The sequence below is a fragment of the Neovison vison genome, chromosome 6 (assembly GCF_020171115.1).
Source record: "Neovison vison isolate M4711 chromosome 6, ASM_NN_V1, whole genome shotgun sequence".
In the NCBI taxonomy this organism is placed as follows: Eukaryota; Metazoa; Chordata; class Mammalia; order Carnivora; family Mustelidae; genus Neogale; species Neogale vison.
Window position 1 is genome coordinate 131,142,196 of NC_058096.1, and position 14,667 is coordinate 131,156,862.

At 36.1% G+C, this 14,667-nt stretch overlaps 1 protein-coding gene and 1 pseudogene across 3 annotated transcripts in view; both read right to left on the bottom strand.

Moving 5' to 3' along the window:
- DNAJC13 (DnaJ heat shock protein family (Hsp40) member C13) overlaps positions 1-14,667 on the bottom strand; it is a 124,625-nt gene that overhangs the window by 82,500 nt on the left and 27,458 nt on the right. For all 3 annotated transcript variants that reach the window (XM_044252372.1, XM_044252370.1, XM_044252371.1), the window contains exons 3-6: positions 5,941-6,016; positions 4,995-5,144; positions 4,447-4,488; positions 1,404-1,604 (exon numbers count right to left, since the gene is read on the bottom strand). In XM_044252372.1, the coding sequence (XP_044108307.1) occupies positions 1,404-1,604; positions 4,447-4,488; positions 4,995-5,144; positions 5,941-6,016 (469 nt within the window). The remainder of the gene's footprint in view (positions 1-1,403; positions 1,605-4,446; positions 4,489-4,994; positions 5,145-5,940; positions 6,017-14,667) is intronic.
- On the bottom strand, positions 4,743-4,906 carry LOC122910920 (annotated as a pseudogene).

Genomic DNA, 14,667 nt, shown 5'->3' on the forward strand with positions numbered 1-14,667 from the left:
TAACATATTTTGTATATCAAATAGTTTAGCATCCCTACCCCATTATCACTCCATTTCCCTTCTGTTACCTTATAACCTCTTGTGTATCTACAAGTTCCAGGCTTGCCCTGGCTCTGCTACCCAGAGAAGGATAATTTATCTATACAACACTAAATCTTGGAAGTAGTTGTTCCCAGGCCACTAAGATAGCTACAGAAGTTAAAATTCTCAAGAGAAAGGAATCATGAGAGTAAGTTCAACTGAGCCTTTCTTGTGCAAACTTTATTCCTTATCTTTGAGATGCAAGGTTTAATTATAGAGGACAAAATGTTTCTTATTAAAAAAGATGGTCATCAGACGGGCGCCTGGGTGGCTCAGTGGGTTAAGCCGCTGCCTTCGGCTCAGGTCATGATCTCAGGGTCTTGGGATCGAGTCTCGCATCGGGCTCTCTGCTCAGCAGGGAGCCTGCTTCCTCCTCTCTCTCTCTCTGCCTGCCTCTCTGCCTACTTGTGATCTCTCTCTGTCAAATAAATAAATAAAATCTTAAAAAAAAAAAAAGATGGTCATCAGAAAAGATGGTCATCATCTATAGCTCAGCTTCTATTACCCATTAACAAAAGGGTCTGAGCATCTTAAGCAGCTTCTACTGTACCACATAATTCACATGTAATTCAGGATTTCAAGACAAGAACATGTAATGAACTCCAAATTTGAAGTTTCAGTGAATATGTAGATTTCAAATTACAAATAGCTGGGGAAAGGAGGGGAGACTATTAAAATAAAAAATCCTGAATTACTTTTTCAAAGAAAGCTTAGAATCTTTCAGTTAAGACATTAATACTAATGAAAATAACAACTGTAACTACCACTTCTTGAATACTAAGCCACATATTATGCTAAACATTTATGTAAGTTATCTCGTAGGATCCTCAAAAAAAAAAAAACCCCAAAAAACAGAAAACAAAAACCTATGACATACATATTACTCTCCCCACTTTTTAAAAATATTTATTTATTTGAGCGAGGGGGAGAGCATGAACACAAGAGGTGTGAGGGTGAGAGGGAGAAGCAGACTCCCTGCTGAGCAGAGAGCAGGACTAGTGCAGGACTTGATCCCAGGTCTCCAGGATCATGACCTGAGCCAAAGGCAAATGCTTAACAAAACTGAGCCACACAGGCGCCCCACTCTCCCACTTTAAAAAGCTCTAAGTTGGGATTCCAGGTCAGGTCTTTTTGGTAAAAAAGCCTATACTCTTAATACCAAACTTCCTTCCAGAAAACTCATGTGAATTTTGAAAATGAAGTATAAAAACCCTGCTTTCCTTCAAATGGTCATGCCTCAAAAAAAAAACAAAAAACAAACCAAAAAAAAACAAATGGTCATGCCTCTTTTTAAATGACTTTTTAGAAAAAATACTACTTACCAATCTACTAAATCCTCCATAAAGAATACAAAACCCTCCTTGATAATCAGAGAGATCTACAAAGCCTTCAATATTTCTATAGTCATAGGAACAGAGGACTTTGTTGGTTGCAGGATTAATTTGGTCAAAGCCTCCAGGAGTTACTTCTAAAATGACAGGTTTTCTTGTATCACTCCAGTGATGTTTATAGCAGTTATATCTCTAGAGAGAGAAATAATATTACTTTTAGGTTCATATTTAAGCTTACCATACAATAAAGTTACATTTAATGTATCACTCACTGCTAAAACAACCAGAAATCTAAACAACGTTATAAATATTTAGAGCTACCATCCAAATTGTTAAAAACATTAATTTCAGCTATTTGGAGGTTTGTATTTAAGTAACAATGTTCACTCAAAATGAAGATAGTACATATTTTTTTAAATTAACGAAGGTTTGGGTTACAGTATTTTGTGAAACAATTTTGAGTAAGTCTTATGCAAATCTATGAGGATAAAAAATGAAAGAAAAGGAAGTCCTAAAAGAAATGTTACTCTGAAAGCTTCATTGGGAATAAAGATTTCAACTTGTGTTGATGGATTCTTTTAATTCAGCATACATACGGAAAAGAGGTTAAGTCACGTTTGGGGGAAGTTACACTGTTCAGTTTAAACAATCTGAGCTGGTTCACTATGCTAATATAGATTTTCTTTCTACACACATAAAAATGCTGATGCCCCAGTTTCACCTTAGGCTTTTCTAATCACACCAATAGAAAGTTAAAAATTTGACTGCACTAGCAAGTAAAATTCCACTTAAGATAATAACATTCCTTTGTAAATTAAAGTACCTAGTATCAGAAATTATTAGAATGGTCAACATCCATTTACTACCCAGTTTTATCCTTAAAAAGAAAAAAAATTTAGGTGAGGCTGCTAACCAAAATGTTAATAAAGACAAAATGAGGCAAGGGAAAAGAAACCCAGTGTCAGAGGTGAAATAAATATCCCCTCGCCCATCCAAAAAGTCCACAAAGTTTTCTACCCAACAATATGACACATGGTCAATTACAGGACTCCTCAGGTAAAAATAAATTGGTTGACTCAGGAGTACAACTATTTCTAATACTGACATGAGAGAAATTCTCTTGTAAGTATTCAGAAAAGTGAGTAAGGCATTAAGTAATAAACACCTCCACAACACCCAAACACTAAACCCAGCATGAGCCTCAGTTTGGCTCATGATCATATGACATCAGGTCCCAGAAGCATTATTGATCAATGGCATAATAATGCACATTATAGCTCCATAAAAGGAATTCTGCAGAAAGACAAAGGGCACACATTAACCCAACAATATATTCAGAACCTTGATTCTGAACTAAAGGATGGACCAGTGCCACTTCTCTCCAGAAGGGAAGCCACAAAAAGGGTGGTGCTTTTCCAAACTATGCTTGTTTGCATGCCCTAACCCACTCTGCAGGATAGTCTCTATTCCCTCCAGCTGATAATCAACTGTCATAATGAGCTGGGCTGACGGAAACACATCATTATCCCTCAGACTGTAGAGGCCGAAAGAGACTTAGAGATCTGCTTTAGAGTACATCTACAGATAACTGAAGACCTGAGGGTCAAATTCAATTTATGCAAAAGTATTTGAGGGCAGAGCATTTAGGGGAAGAAGAGGTGCCATTTATTCTGATTAAAACTAGGCAGACTGACTTTCAGACAATCTTTTAGAGATACTGTTTCCACCTCAGTTTTGAAAAGTATTAAGTGGCTAAAGTTAACTGATATAAAGGGGCGCTTATAAACAAAATCTAAAAGTACATTTTTGGAAGCAGTTGTTTTCCAAACAGGAAATGGAGGAATATGGAAAACTCAACTGCTAACATAAAGTAATTAAAATAAGCATATGAAATTACAATTTTTTTTAAAAGATTTTATTTATTTGACCGAGAGAGATCACAAGTAGGCAGAGCAGCAGGCACAAAGAGGTGGGGAAGCAGGTTCCCTGCTGAGCAGAGAGCCTGATGTGGGGCTCCATCCCAGGACCCTGAGTTCATGACCTGAGCTGAAGGCAGAGGCTTAACCCACTGAGCCACCCAGGCGCACCCCCAAATTATAATTTATACAAATCTGACTGTGGCTCAAGAGGAACAAGAAACAAGCAGCTTGCCAACTGCCATTAATCTATTTTAAATGGCTCTTGGGCAGCCAATCAGTTGCTTGACCTGACATCAGTGAGGCTTCTGGGATGTTAAAACTAGCAGCAGAACATCCATAGGAAGGATGCGGGCTTAAAAAGACAAGGAAATGATGCTGCCAGCTTCTCAGAATTCAGTTCCTGACTTTTACTAGAAGCCAGAGCTCTGAACAATACTACCACTTTCGGCATTATTCTGCCCTTCTCCCCATTATAAAAGCAATAACTTCTCATGGAAAGAAATTTAGTATTTTAAAGGAGTGAAAAAAGCATAAACTTCCATCTGCCCTCTTCAGAAGTCTCTGATTTAGTTTAAATGCTATTGTAACATGACTAGAAAGCACCTGAGAAAGTTAGGAAGATTCTAATAAGCACCTGTGACTTCCCCAAAGCTGCCAGTGCACCACTCAAAGCCTTATTTGCAGCCAGATCCAGTGCAAGAATATATGATAGTTTTGATATTCCCCAAACTTAAAACTTTAGTATTTCTGAAATAGCAAAATCCTATACCAAACAACTAGTGCATGTTCCAACAGGTATTATCCACAGTGTGATGCTTACTGTTGCTGTTTAGAATATTGAATCAAGAGCACATGAATGGTTATGACACTGGTTTGAACGCTCCATAGTTCTGCCTGAAAACTTTTTCTCCAACCATCAACATTAACAATCACAAATCTAATTCCTGTTGGAGTTTCCTGTTAAACTACATTCATCTCTCACACAGTGCCACATTAAATGATGATTCTTTTTCCCCTTTAGCTTTGCCATAAAAGAAACACACAGCACAGCATGATTTCTATAATAACAGGCAAAATTAGAATAAAAATAGGTATTAATAATGTTAAATACTTGCCCTTCCTGTGATTTTTCCTTCTGAAAAATCAGTTCTAAATCTCTGAAAGAGAAAACATAATCATAGTTTATGACAACAGACTGGTAAGGAAGACTCACAGTTTAGTCCTTTCTATCCAAAACATGTAAAATCTCAACTTGGTAACACTGATTTTAAAAAATATTGGATGTTATACTTTAAGGCTGTAAAAAATGTGTGTAACTTCACAGAAACACAAAACAGATTAAACAGAACTGCTTTGCTCTGTATATGCTTAAAAGGTCTAAACACTATTAACTATATAGGATTTTTCAGCCTTTCAGTTAGAGAAAGTGAAAGTTTCACAGAATCAAGTTAACAGTCAATAAGAAAAAAGAAGTGTGGGAACAAAGGCTCATAGCATTAATATCTGTACTTTAATTAGCAATAATCGCGCCTCGGATAAACCTCATTGGCTACGATACTGCCACTGTGCAAAGCTAGTATCTGTACTTTAATGTAACTGTTTCATTAAAAAAAAAAAAGAACAGAGAAATTTAGCTTATTTATTTATATGGAACTGTTCTTACCAATGCTTCTGTAAGAAGTTCTGTTCTGTGCTCTGTAGAAAATTTTAAAGTTTCTGACTTTTTCCCACTGCCTTTACGAAATGTGAGGTTGAATTCCGTTCCTTGTCCTTTTCCAACAGGACTGATGCTGCAAATGTCTCCATAAGGCCACTAACAAAAAAAAAAAAATTCTTCCAACTGATGCTAGAATAAATTCTATTTTTACTATTTTAATTTCACAATCACTGATTAAATGAGAAAAATCTTACAAAATAATACAGAGGCCTAGAAGATGTTATATCTTACAGTAATTCTGTAACAGATTCTTTTAAAGCCTTTCAGTTATCAGAGACAACAATAAAAATCCCATCTGCATTCCAATTTTAATGATTAATGACATTAATCCAAAGCAATTAATATACATAAAAGTGAAAAGAAATGAGGAATAAAATTTTATTATTACCTACAGGTCTGTTAAAACAGACAAAAAGGAATCTGTGAAACGTGCCTAATTTAGAATTAAAAATAAGCTAGAATATATTTAAATTTATTTACTATCCATATTCAATGTGGTCTTGCCTTTATAAACAGTAATCCTACTTCCATAACAAGTATTTTTCAACCACTGCATTGTAACTTAATTTACGTATGCCTTTATTGCAGTTCCAATAGTCTTTAAAATTATAAAGAATCGGTGTAGTGATTTACATAAAAGAGATGGCTACAATCAAAAGCAACATATCAAAAAGTTATACTACTTAGAGCCTAGAAAAACATTTGTCACTAACCTATTTACTAATTTTTGGTACATGGCATGAAGTATTGTATTAAGCATATTAATCTCTTTCAAAGTTGACTCTTCTAACCTAAAATACTGATTTCAGGCCAAGGAAATCATGGGTCATTATCTGGCTTTTAAAAATCAAATGAAGTTCAAAAAATGTCTAACAGCTTCTAATATGATTACCTGATTTGTTACTTCTAAAGTATTGGGATTATATGTAGTAATCGCATGGGTTCCAACTGAAAAGACACGCTTATACCTAAAAAGAAAGACAAGTACTTAAATTTAGTCTTAAAATAAAAACAAATTTTATAATAAAATATATGCTATTAATACAAAAGGAACAGTTCAACAAATGGAAATGTATACGTTGACTAATGCTAACTAAACACAGCTTAGTTTTATATTCTAAAGTGTTATTAAAAACCTACCTACCACCAATCACTTGACTGTGAACCAGTAAGATCTTTAAGTAGAGAAGTAGGATCTACGCAAGCTTGAGTTGTTAGTATACATGAAGTTAACAACATACTGCCTGAGGACACCAAGATTCTAAATGGAAAACTTTTATTAAAAACAACAACATCAACACACACTAATTCTTTAAAAATATCCTTTCAACAAAACTGTGATGCAAAGAAAGGAAAAGCTATGGCCTGCAAGTGGTCAGTCACAACAATACTCTGGAATCTTAGTAATTTCTATTTAAGAAAGTACCTATTAAATTTAAATGTAGCAATTTTATAGATGTAGGAAGCCTACACCACAGACAAGCAAGTTTCACTTCTCACTTTACTTCCCTCACTTAAAGTAACATCTAAGGAGAAAAATCACTTGGATATCAATAATCCTTTAGGAAGGAATTCATAAAGATAAAAATTGAAACTGAATTGGAAAAACTTAAAAATCAAGAATTAGTCTTTAAAAATAAAATACATAAAACATCAGCTAGTCTAAGAAAACATAAAAACAAAATTAAGAATATATAAGAATTTATAATCATAGATACAGAAGAATAATGATGTGGGTAACTCTATGCAGATAAATTTGAAAGTTACAAATAAATCAATCCCTATACAGAAGAATTTAAGAAAGCTGCAAAGAATTACAACCTACATAAGCACCATGGCTCAAACAAGAAGATGAACCTTAAAGAACAGGTAAGTCCCATGCTTCTTAAGTTGTTTCAAGAAACAGACTAAGAACAGTTTCTCAGTTCTTTTAGTGGTAACTAAAATCTGGTAAGACAACACAAAAAGAAGAAAAAAAGACACTCCAATCTATTTTTAAAATAAATATTAGCAATAAGAATCAAGTAGCTCAGGGCGCCTGGGTGGCTCAGTCCATTAAGCAAGCGTCTGCCTGGGTCATGGAATTGAGTCCAGCATTGGGCTCCCTGTTCAGCACCGAGTTTGCTTCTTCCTCTGCCTGCCACTCCCCCTGACTGTATTTTCTCTCTCTCTCTCTCCCTCTCTTCAAATAAATAAATAAATCTTTAAAAAAAAGAAAAAATCAAGTAGCTTATTAAAATAGCAGTACACCATGACCAAAGAAGGTTCATTTTAGGAAAACAGAGTTCAATATTAGAAAACTCTGTTAATATAACTGGTCATATTTAATGAAGTTTCTATTTATATTTTAGTTAAGAGATTCTTAAATTACCAAAACTGGATGTTAAATACAATCAAATGCCTTTTTGATATCTATGGAACTCATGTTTTTCTGCTTTCAGCTACTAATACAGTAAAAAGACATACACATGCCTTAAACCAACTGCCATTATCAGACTTGAGGGTAATGTACTAGAAGGATTTCCACTGAGATTAAGAGAAATCTTTCACAATTTAATTTTTCTATTTTCATTTTCTTCTAATTAGTATATAATAAAAAGGATGTTATTTCCATTTGGAGAAAAAAAGAAAATGACAGATTTTACTAATCTTTACAATATTAAATATTAAATATTTAAAAAGTATGGCAATATTACAAATATTTTTTTCACATGTCTAAAATGGAGTGGGAAATGATCTAAAGAATGCAGATACCTTCTTTGAATGTAAGAACGTTCATTTGCTGCTTTCTAAAGCCAGGTGAGGGTTGAGAGGTTAGTGAAGTACATGAGGATTAACCTAAACAGCTAAAAAGTCTCAGAACTTCAGAGGCTTTATTAGAGAGGTTTATCAATTAACAGGGAAAAGAAAGAAGATCTTATTGAATCAGTATCTGCCTCAGAAGACTGCACAATGAAATCAAATATCTGACAGAAATGTGAATTCACAAATTCTAACTTTCAGAATCATCTAGAAAGTCATACATGCCTATTTCTATAATCCTGAAATGGAACTACAGAATTTGTTTATTTTACTTTGGGAGTAAACATAGAAGAATTAAATGCCTGAAATGTTTCCAGTGTCAACTAATGTCACATTCAAAGTCTTAAAGGCTCTCAGCTAAAAAGATACTCTTTTCCATTCTAAACTAATTTTCTCCACACAACTAAAGCCCTTCTAACATCTTTATCATGTAACTTTTGTCTAGATCAGTGCTGTGCAAAGGAACTTTCCAAGAAGATGGAAACATTCTATATCTACTGTCTAATGAGGTAGCTATGAGTCACGTCACTACTGAGCACTTGAAATGTGGCTAATGCAAGTGAATTTTAAATTTTATTTATATTTAATTAGTTTAAATTTAGTCACAGCTGGTTAGTGACTCCTATAACTGGAGAGAGCAAATTCTAGATCCATCAGCAAAGGATCCTGGAGTTAAGTGTCCACTAGGCCCAAAATACTGTCAAAACTAGTGAATTCAGTGAAAAAATAATGAATACTGTTTTTCTGAAAATAAATAAATTGGGAAAAAAAAAAAGACTAGTGAATTCAGACCTATCTTACAGACAAAATACTGAGCTCTACAGCCTTCCTAAGAAGAAAGCTATAAGGAAATTCTTAAGAGAATTCTCTTCTATTCTCCTCTTTGCCCCCTAGAACGGCTGCTGCACTTTATTTAAGTATAGAACAAATACTTCTAGGTCATTAAAAACACCTTTAAAAGCAGCCCCAAACCTTCAGAGATTACCTGTAAAGCCTCCTTTATTTTTTTTTTTAAAGATTTTATTTATTTATTTGACAGAGAGATTACAAGTAGGCAGAGAGGCAGGTAGAGAGAGAGGAGGAGGAAGCAGGCTCCCTGCTGAGCAGAGAGCCCGATGCGGGACTCGATCCCAGGACCCCGAGATCATGACCTGAGCCGAAGGCAGCGGCTTAACCCACTGAGCCACCCAGGCGCCCTAAAGCCTCCTTTAGATATCAGATTAAGAGATTAAAACCTAAATGATCTCACATGTATCGTGTATTAGTCACAACACTTGCAAACTTGAGAGGTTTTTTTATATCTTTTACTAAGTCACTGGTGTCCTAAGTCATAAAGAACAAAATTCCCTAAGTTCAGAGAGGTAAGTGTCTTCATTATCTTGAAACTCTATCTCCTCACACAGGACACATATGGCACATGCTCAGTGTTTGTCAAATAGCTTAACAGGCCAACCTATTCAATCATAAATCAACATGCATTCAAATACGATATGTTCATTTTCTCTTGTTTTTAAAAAAGAATGTATGTCAAATAGAAACTAATTTCACATCAGTTTTTTACTCATAACCACTATAACATCAGGAAATGACAAAGGTCTTATTTTTATGAAATACTCCCATTTGCTATCTGCAAAGAGAAAATGCCCGCTATAAATTATAACTTAATTTGCTGTTCTTGTGGGTTTGAAATGAATTTGTGGGCTAATTACTTAAAATTATCATACTAAAGGCTCTTATTAAAATATAGCTATATTAAAACCAAATAACAAAAGGAACAAGGACTAAAGTAAACAAAATGTATGAGAAACTTAGGACAGATGATACCATCTACATAACATGAAGAAATGTACAAACACCTTTTCCCCCAACTGAAAAATTAATATTCATTATTGACTTTACTTATTGTACTTGTTTCTGTCTTACTCAGGAACTGAAGTTATACATATCATTAAATGTATATAGGGAATACATGATTTTCTTCTCTCAAGTTTTCATAACTCACAGATTTATTCTAATATGATAGCTTAATAAATAACATAATTTACATAACCCACTAACACTGTTTATTTAGAATCAAGAAACTAAAGCTAATATTTAAATACACATACTTGAGGCACCTTTTCTATGGGGAATTTTGCTCCCATAACAACTGGAGGTAAAGAAAAGAACCAGTAAAAAGGTGCTAATGATATTGCTGACAGAGATGAGAAAGATCATCTGAAACAAAGACCACTGAAGCAAAACCTGGGGATATAATCCAGTTTTGAATATGACAGGTGATGTTCATTTTTTTTTCTAAGATTTTATTTATTTATTTGACAGAGAGAGATCACAAGTAGGCATAGAGGCAGGCAGAGAGAGAGAGAGAGAGGAGGAGGAAGCAGGCTCCCTGCTGAGCAGAGAGCCCGATGCGGGACTCGATCCCAGGACCCTGAGATCATGACCTGAGCCGAAGGCAGCGGCTTAACCCACTGAGCCACCCAGGCGCCCTGATGTTCATATTTTTCAACAGACTAAACTTACATTAATCTACATTAAAACAAACACTCCTGTATTATTCTAATTCCTGCAGATAAAAATATGCTATGCCATTCTTTTTTTTAAAGTAGGCTCCACACCCCATGTGGAACCAATGCAGAGCTTGAACTTACCCTGAGATCAAGCCCTGAGCTGAGATCAAGAGTCAGATGTTTAACTGACTGAGCTACCCAGGGAGGCCCTATGTTATGCCCTTCTTAAATTTTATAATTCTTATAAATACTGCTTTCCTCTTTGAAATACGTTTCATGACACTACTTTTTTTCTACAGCAACTTTTTTTAGGAAAAAATCCTAATGTATTAGATCAGATACTGTATTAAGTATTACCATGGATTGACCCAGTATTGAAAGAGCATATATCAGGGGCACCTGGGTGGCTCAGTAAGTCAAGCCCCATATATATATATATATATACCACATCTTCTTTATCCATTTGTCTGTTGATGGACATCTGGGTTCTTCCCATAGTTTGGCTATTGTAGACATTTCTGCTATAAACATTCGGGTGTACATGCCCCTTCGGATCACTACGTTTGTATCTTTAGGGTAAATACCCAGTACTGCAATTGCTGGGTCACAGGGTAACTCTATTTTCAACTTTTTGAGGAACCTCCATGCTGTTTTCCAGAGTGGCTGCACCAGCTTGCATTCCCACCAGCAGTGTAGGATGGCTCCCCATTCTCCGTATTCTCGCCAGCATCTGTCATTTCCTGACTTGTTAATTTTAGCCATTCTGACTGGTGTGAGGTGGTATCTCATTGTGGTTTTGATTTGTATTTCCCTGATGCCGAGTGATGTGGAGCACTTTTTCATGTGTCTATTGGCCATCTGGATGTCTTCTTTGCAGAAATGTTGTTCATGTCCTCTGCCCATTTCTGGATTGTATTATTTGTTCTTTGGGTGTTGAGTTTGATAAGCTCTTTATAGATTTTGGATACTAGCCCATATATCTGATATGTCGTTTGCAAGTATCTTCTCCCATTCTGTCAGTTGTCTTTTGGTTTTGTTAACTGTTTCCTTTGCTGTGCAAAAGCTTTTGATCTTGATGGAGTCCCAATAGTTCATTTTTGCCCTTGCTTCCCTTGCCTTTGGCGATGTTCCCAGGAAGAAGGTGTTGTGGCTGAGGTCAAAGAGGTTGCTGCCTATGTTCTCCTCAAGGATTTTGATGGATTGCTTTCTCACATTGAGGTCCTTCATCCATTTTGAGTCTATTTTCGTCTGTGGTGTAAGGAAGTGGGCCAGTTTCATTTTTCTGCATGTGGCTGTCCAATTTTCCCAACACCATTTGTTGAAGAGGCTGTTTTTTTTTCCATTGGACATTCTTTCCTGCTTTGTCGAAGATTAGTTGACCATAGAGTTAAGGGTCTATTTCTGGGCTCTCTATTCTGTTCCATTGATCTATGTGTCTGTTTTTGTGCCAGTACCATATTGTCTTGATGATGACAGCTTTGTAATAGAGCCTGAAGTCTGGAATTGTGATGCCACCAACTTTGGCGTCCTTTTTCAATATTCCTCTGGCTATTCGAGGTCTTTTCTGGTTCCATACAAATTTTAGGATTATTTGTTCCATTTCTTTGAAAAAAATGGATGGGATTTTGATAGGAATTGCATTAAATGTGTAGATTGCTTTAGGTAGCATAGATATTTTCACAATATTTGTTCTTCCAATCCAGGAGCATAGAACATTTTTCCATTTCTTTGTGTCTTCCTCAATTTCTTTTATGAGTACTTTATAGTTTTCTGAGTACAGATTCTTTGCCTCTTTGGTTAGGTTTATTCCTAGGTACCTTATGGTTTTGGGTGCAATTGTAAATAGGACTGACTCCTTAATTTCTCTTTCTTCTGTCTTGTCGTTGGTGTAAGGAAATGCAACTGATTTCTGTGCATTGATTTTATATCCTGACACTTTACTGAATTCCTATACAAGTTCTAGCAGTTTTAGAGTGGAGTCTTTTTGGGTTTTCCACATATAGTATCATATCATCTGCGAAGAGTGATAGTTTGACTTTTTTGCTGATTTGGATGCCTTTAATTTCTTTTTGTTGTCTGATTGCTGAGGCTAGGACTTCTAGTACTATTTTGAATAGCAGTGGTGATAATGGACATCCTTGCCATGTTCCTGAGACAGGGAGAATCTTTTTATTTATTTATTTATTTGGCAGAGATCACAAGTAGGCAGGGAGGCAGGCAGAGAGAGAGGGGGAAGCAGGCTCCCTGTTGAGCAGAGAGCCCAATATAGGGCTCGATCCCAGGACTCCGGGATCATGACCTGAGCTGAAGGTGGAGGATTAACCCACTGAGCCACCCCGGTGCCCCCCCCCTTTTTAAAGATTTTTATTTATTTGACAGACAGAGATCACAAGTAGGCAGAGAGGCAGGCAGAGAGAGGAGGAAGCAGGCTCCCCACAGAGCATAGAGCCCAATGCAGGGCTTGATCCCAAGACCCTGGGATCATGACCTGAACTGAAGGCAGAGGCTTTAACCCACTGAGCCACCCAGGTGCCCCGAGAGGGAGAGTCTTAAGCAGACTCCAATCCAGCACAGAATCCCAGGCAGCCTATATCTCACAACCCTGAGATCATGACCTGGGCTGGTATCAAGAGTATGACCACCCAGGCACCCCCTGATGTTTTATTTATTATTAAGTTAACTAATTCAAACATCTGAAATGAATTTCAAAGTAGTTAAGAGATAAGTTACTTGTCAGTCATTGTTTGAAAGTTAATTCCAGACTTGAATACTCTTAACCAGCATGTGTCAATGAAAAATGTACAAGAGTGTCAACAGACACTCCAAAAATACTGGCCAACATCACCATATTCTTCTACACAAAATTTCATTACCATTCAACTCTCTTAGAGAAAATTCAGTATTACTTTCTTTTTGTAAAGTACAAAAAAAAAAAAAAAAAAGCTTTTGGTTTACTATAAAAAAATGGGTTCTCAAATTTCTTGAGATTATAAAACCTTTGTGTATTACTTTAAGAGTTAAGAACCTCCTGTCCAAGTACTAACCAGGTCTGATCCTGCTTAGCTTCTGAGATCAGAGCAGATCAGGAGCATTCAGGGTGTTATAGCTATAGACTGAACCTCAGTTCTTTCAGTAGATAGTCTATGCAATGGGCCTCAAATAAGCCGAAGAGATCTAAGCAGAGTTGGAAGACAGCTTTTAGGTTACCCAGTCTAGTCCCCTTAACCTGAGCAAAGTTGGCTAATTTTAATAGTTCGTTACAGTGCAAGGGAACTTAAGAGCAATTCTATTTCTTTTTTCCAGTACTACAGATACTAACCATTGTTTCTTAGAATTAAGCCAATATATTCTTTCCCACAAATTTCACCTGCTGGTTCAAGTTCTGACTTTCAACTTCACATAGGATACAAAAATTTTTCTGCCAACCAGACTTTCACTTTGAATCCTCTTTCCTAAGCTGAACACTAATTCCTTCAACCATTTTAAAATAAGTTTTGGCAGGGGCGCCTGCGAGACTCAGTGGGTTAAGCCTCTGCCTTCAGCTCGGGTCATGATCTCAGGGTCCTGGGACAGAGCCCCGCATTGGGCTCTCTGCTCGGTGGGGAGTCTGCTTCTATGTCTCTCTCTGCCTGCCTCTCTGCCTACTTGTGATCTCTCTCTCTCTCTCTCTCCAATAAATATATAAAATCTAAAAAAAAAAAAAAAAAAAAAAAAAAAAGTTTTGGCTACCAATTTCTAGGAAGCCATTAGGATTCTCAAAGAACCTAGGGTTTTTCCTTTTACTATTAAAAGCTTCACAATCCAGTTACTTGAATTAGAATTTTAGTCCATCAAATAATGAAACTAAGGATAACTAAAGTGCAAGGTCTCTCAAGGAGTTAGGAGATCAATGGTAAGCAATGTTGAAGGAGGCACTACAGCGTAATAGTTTACCCCGCCAGCTCTGGAGTCACTGCCTGGGTTCGAATACTGTCTGGACTATTCTATTCACTTTCTATGTATCCTCTGATAATTTGCTTAACCTCTCTGAGCTTCAGTTTCTCCATCTGAAAGATACAGTATATGTATCTATCTTATAATATGAGGATTAAAAGAACTAATCCATGTCAAGTATTTGTCACTTGCTATTTATATAAAATCAATAAATGTTAGCTATTCTTACTGCTATTATTCTGCTGAGTAACAGGAGGGGTTTAAAACTCCAGTAGAGTAACTGAATTAATTATAATTAGTATCATGATGTTTCCAGTAACCACAACTGCTAAATTCATACCTAACACAGAACAAAATTAATGGGCAAAGTGATA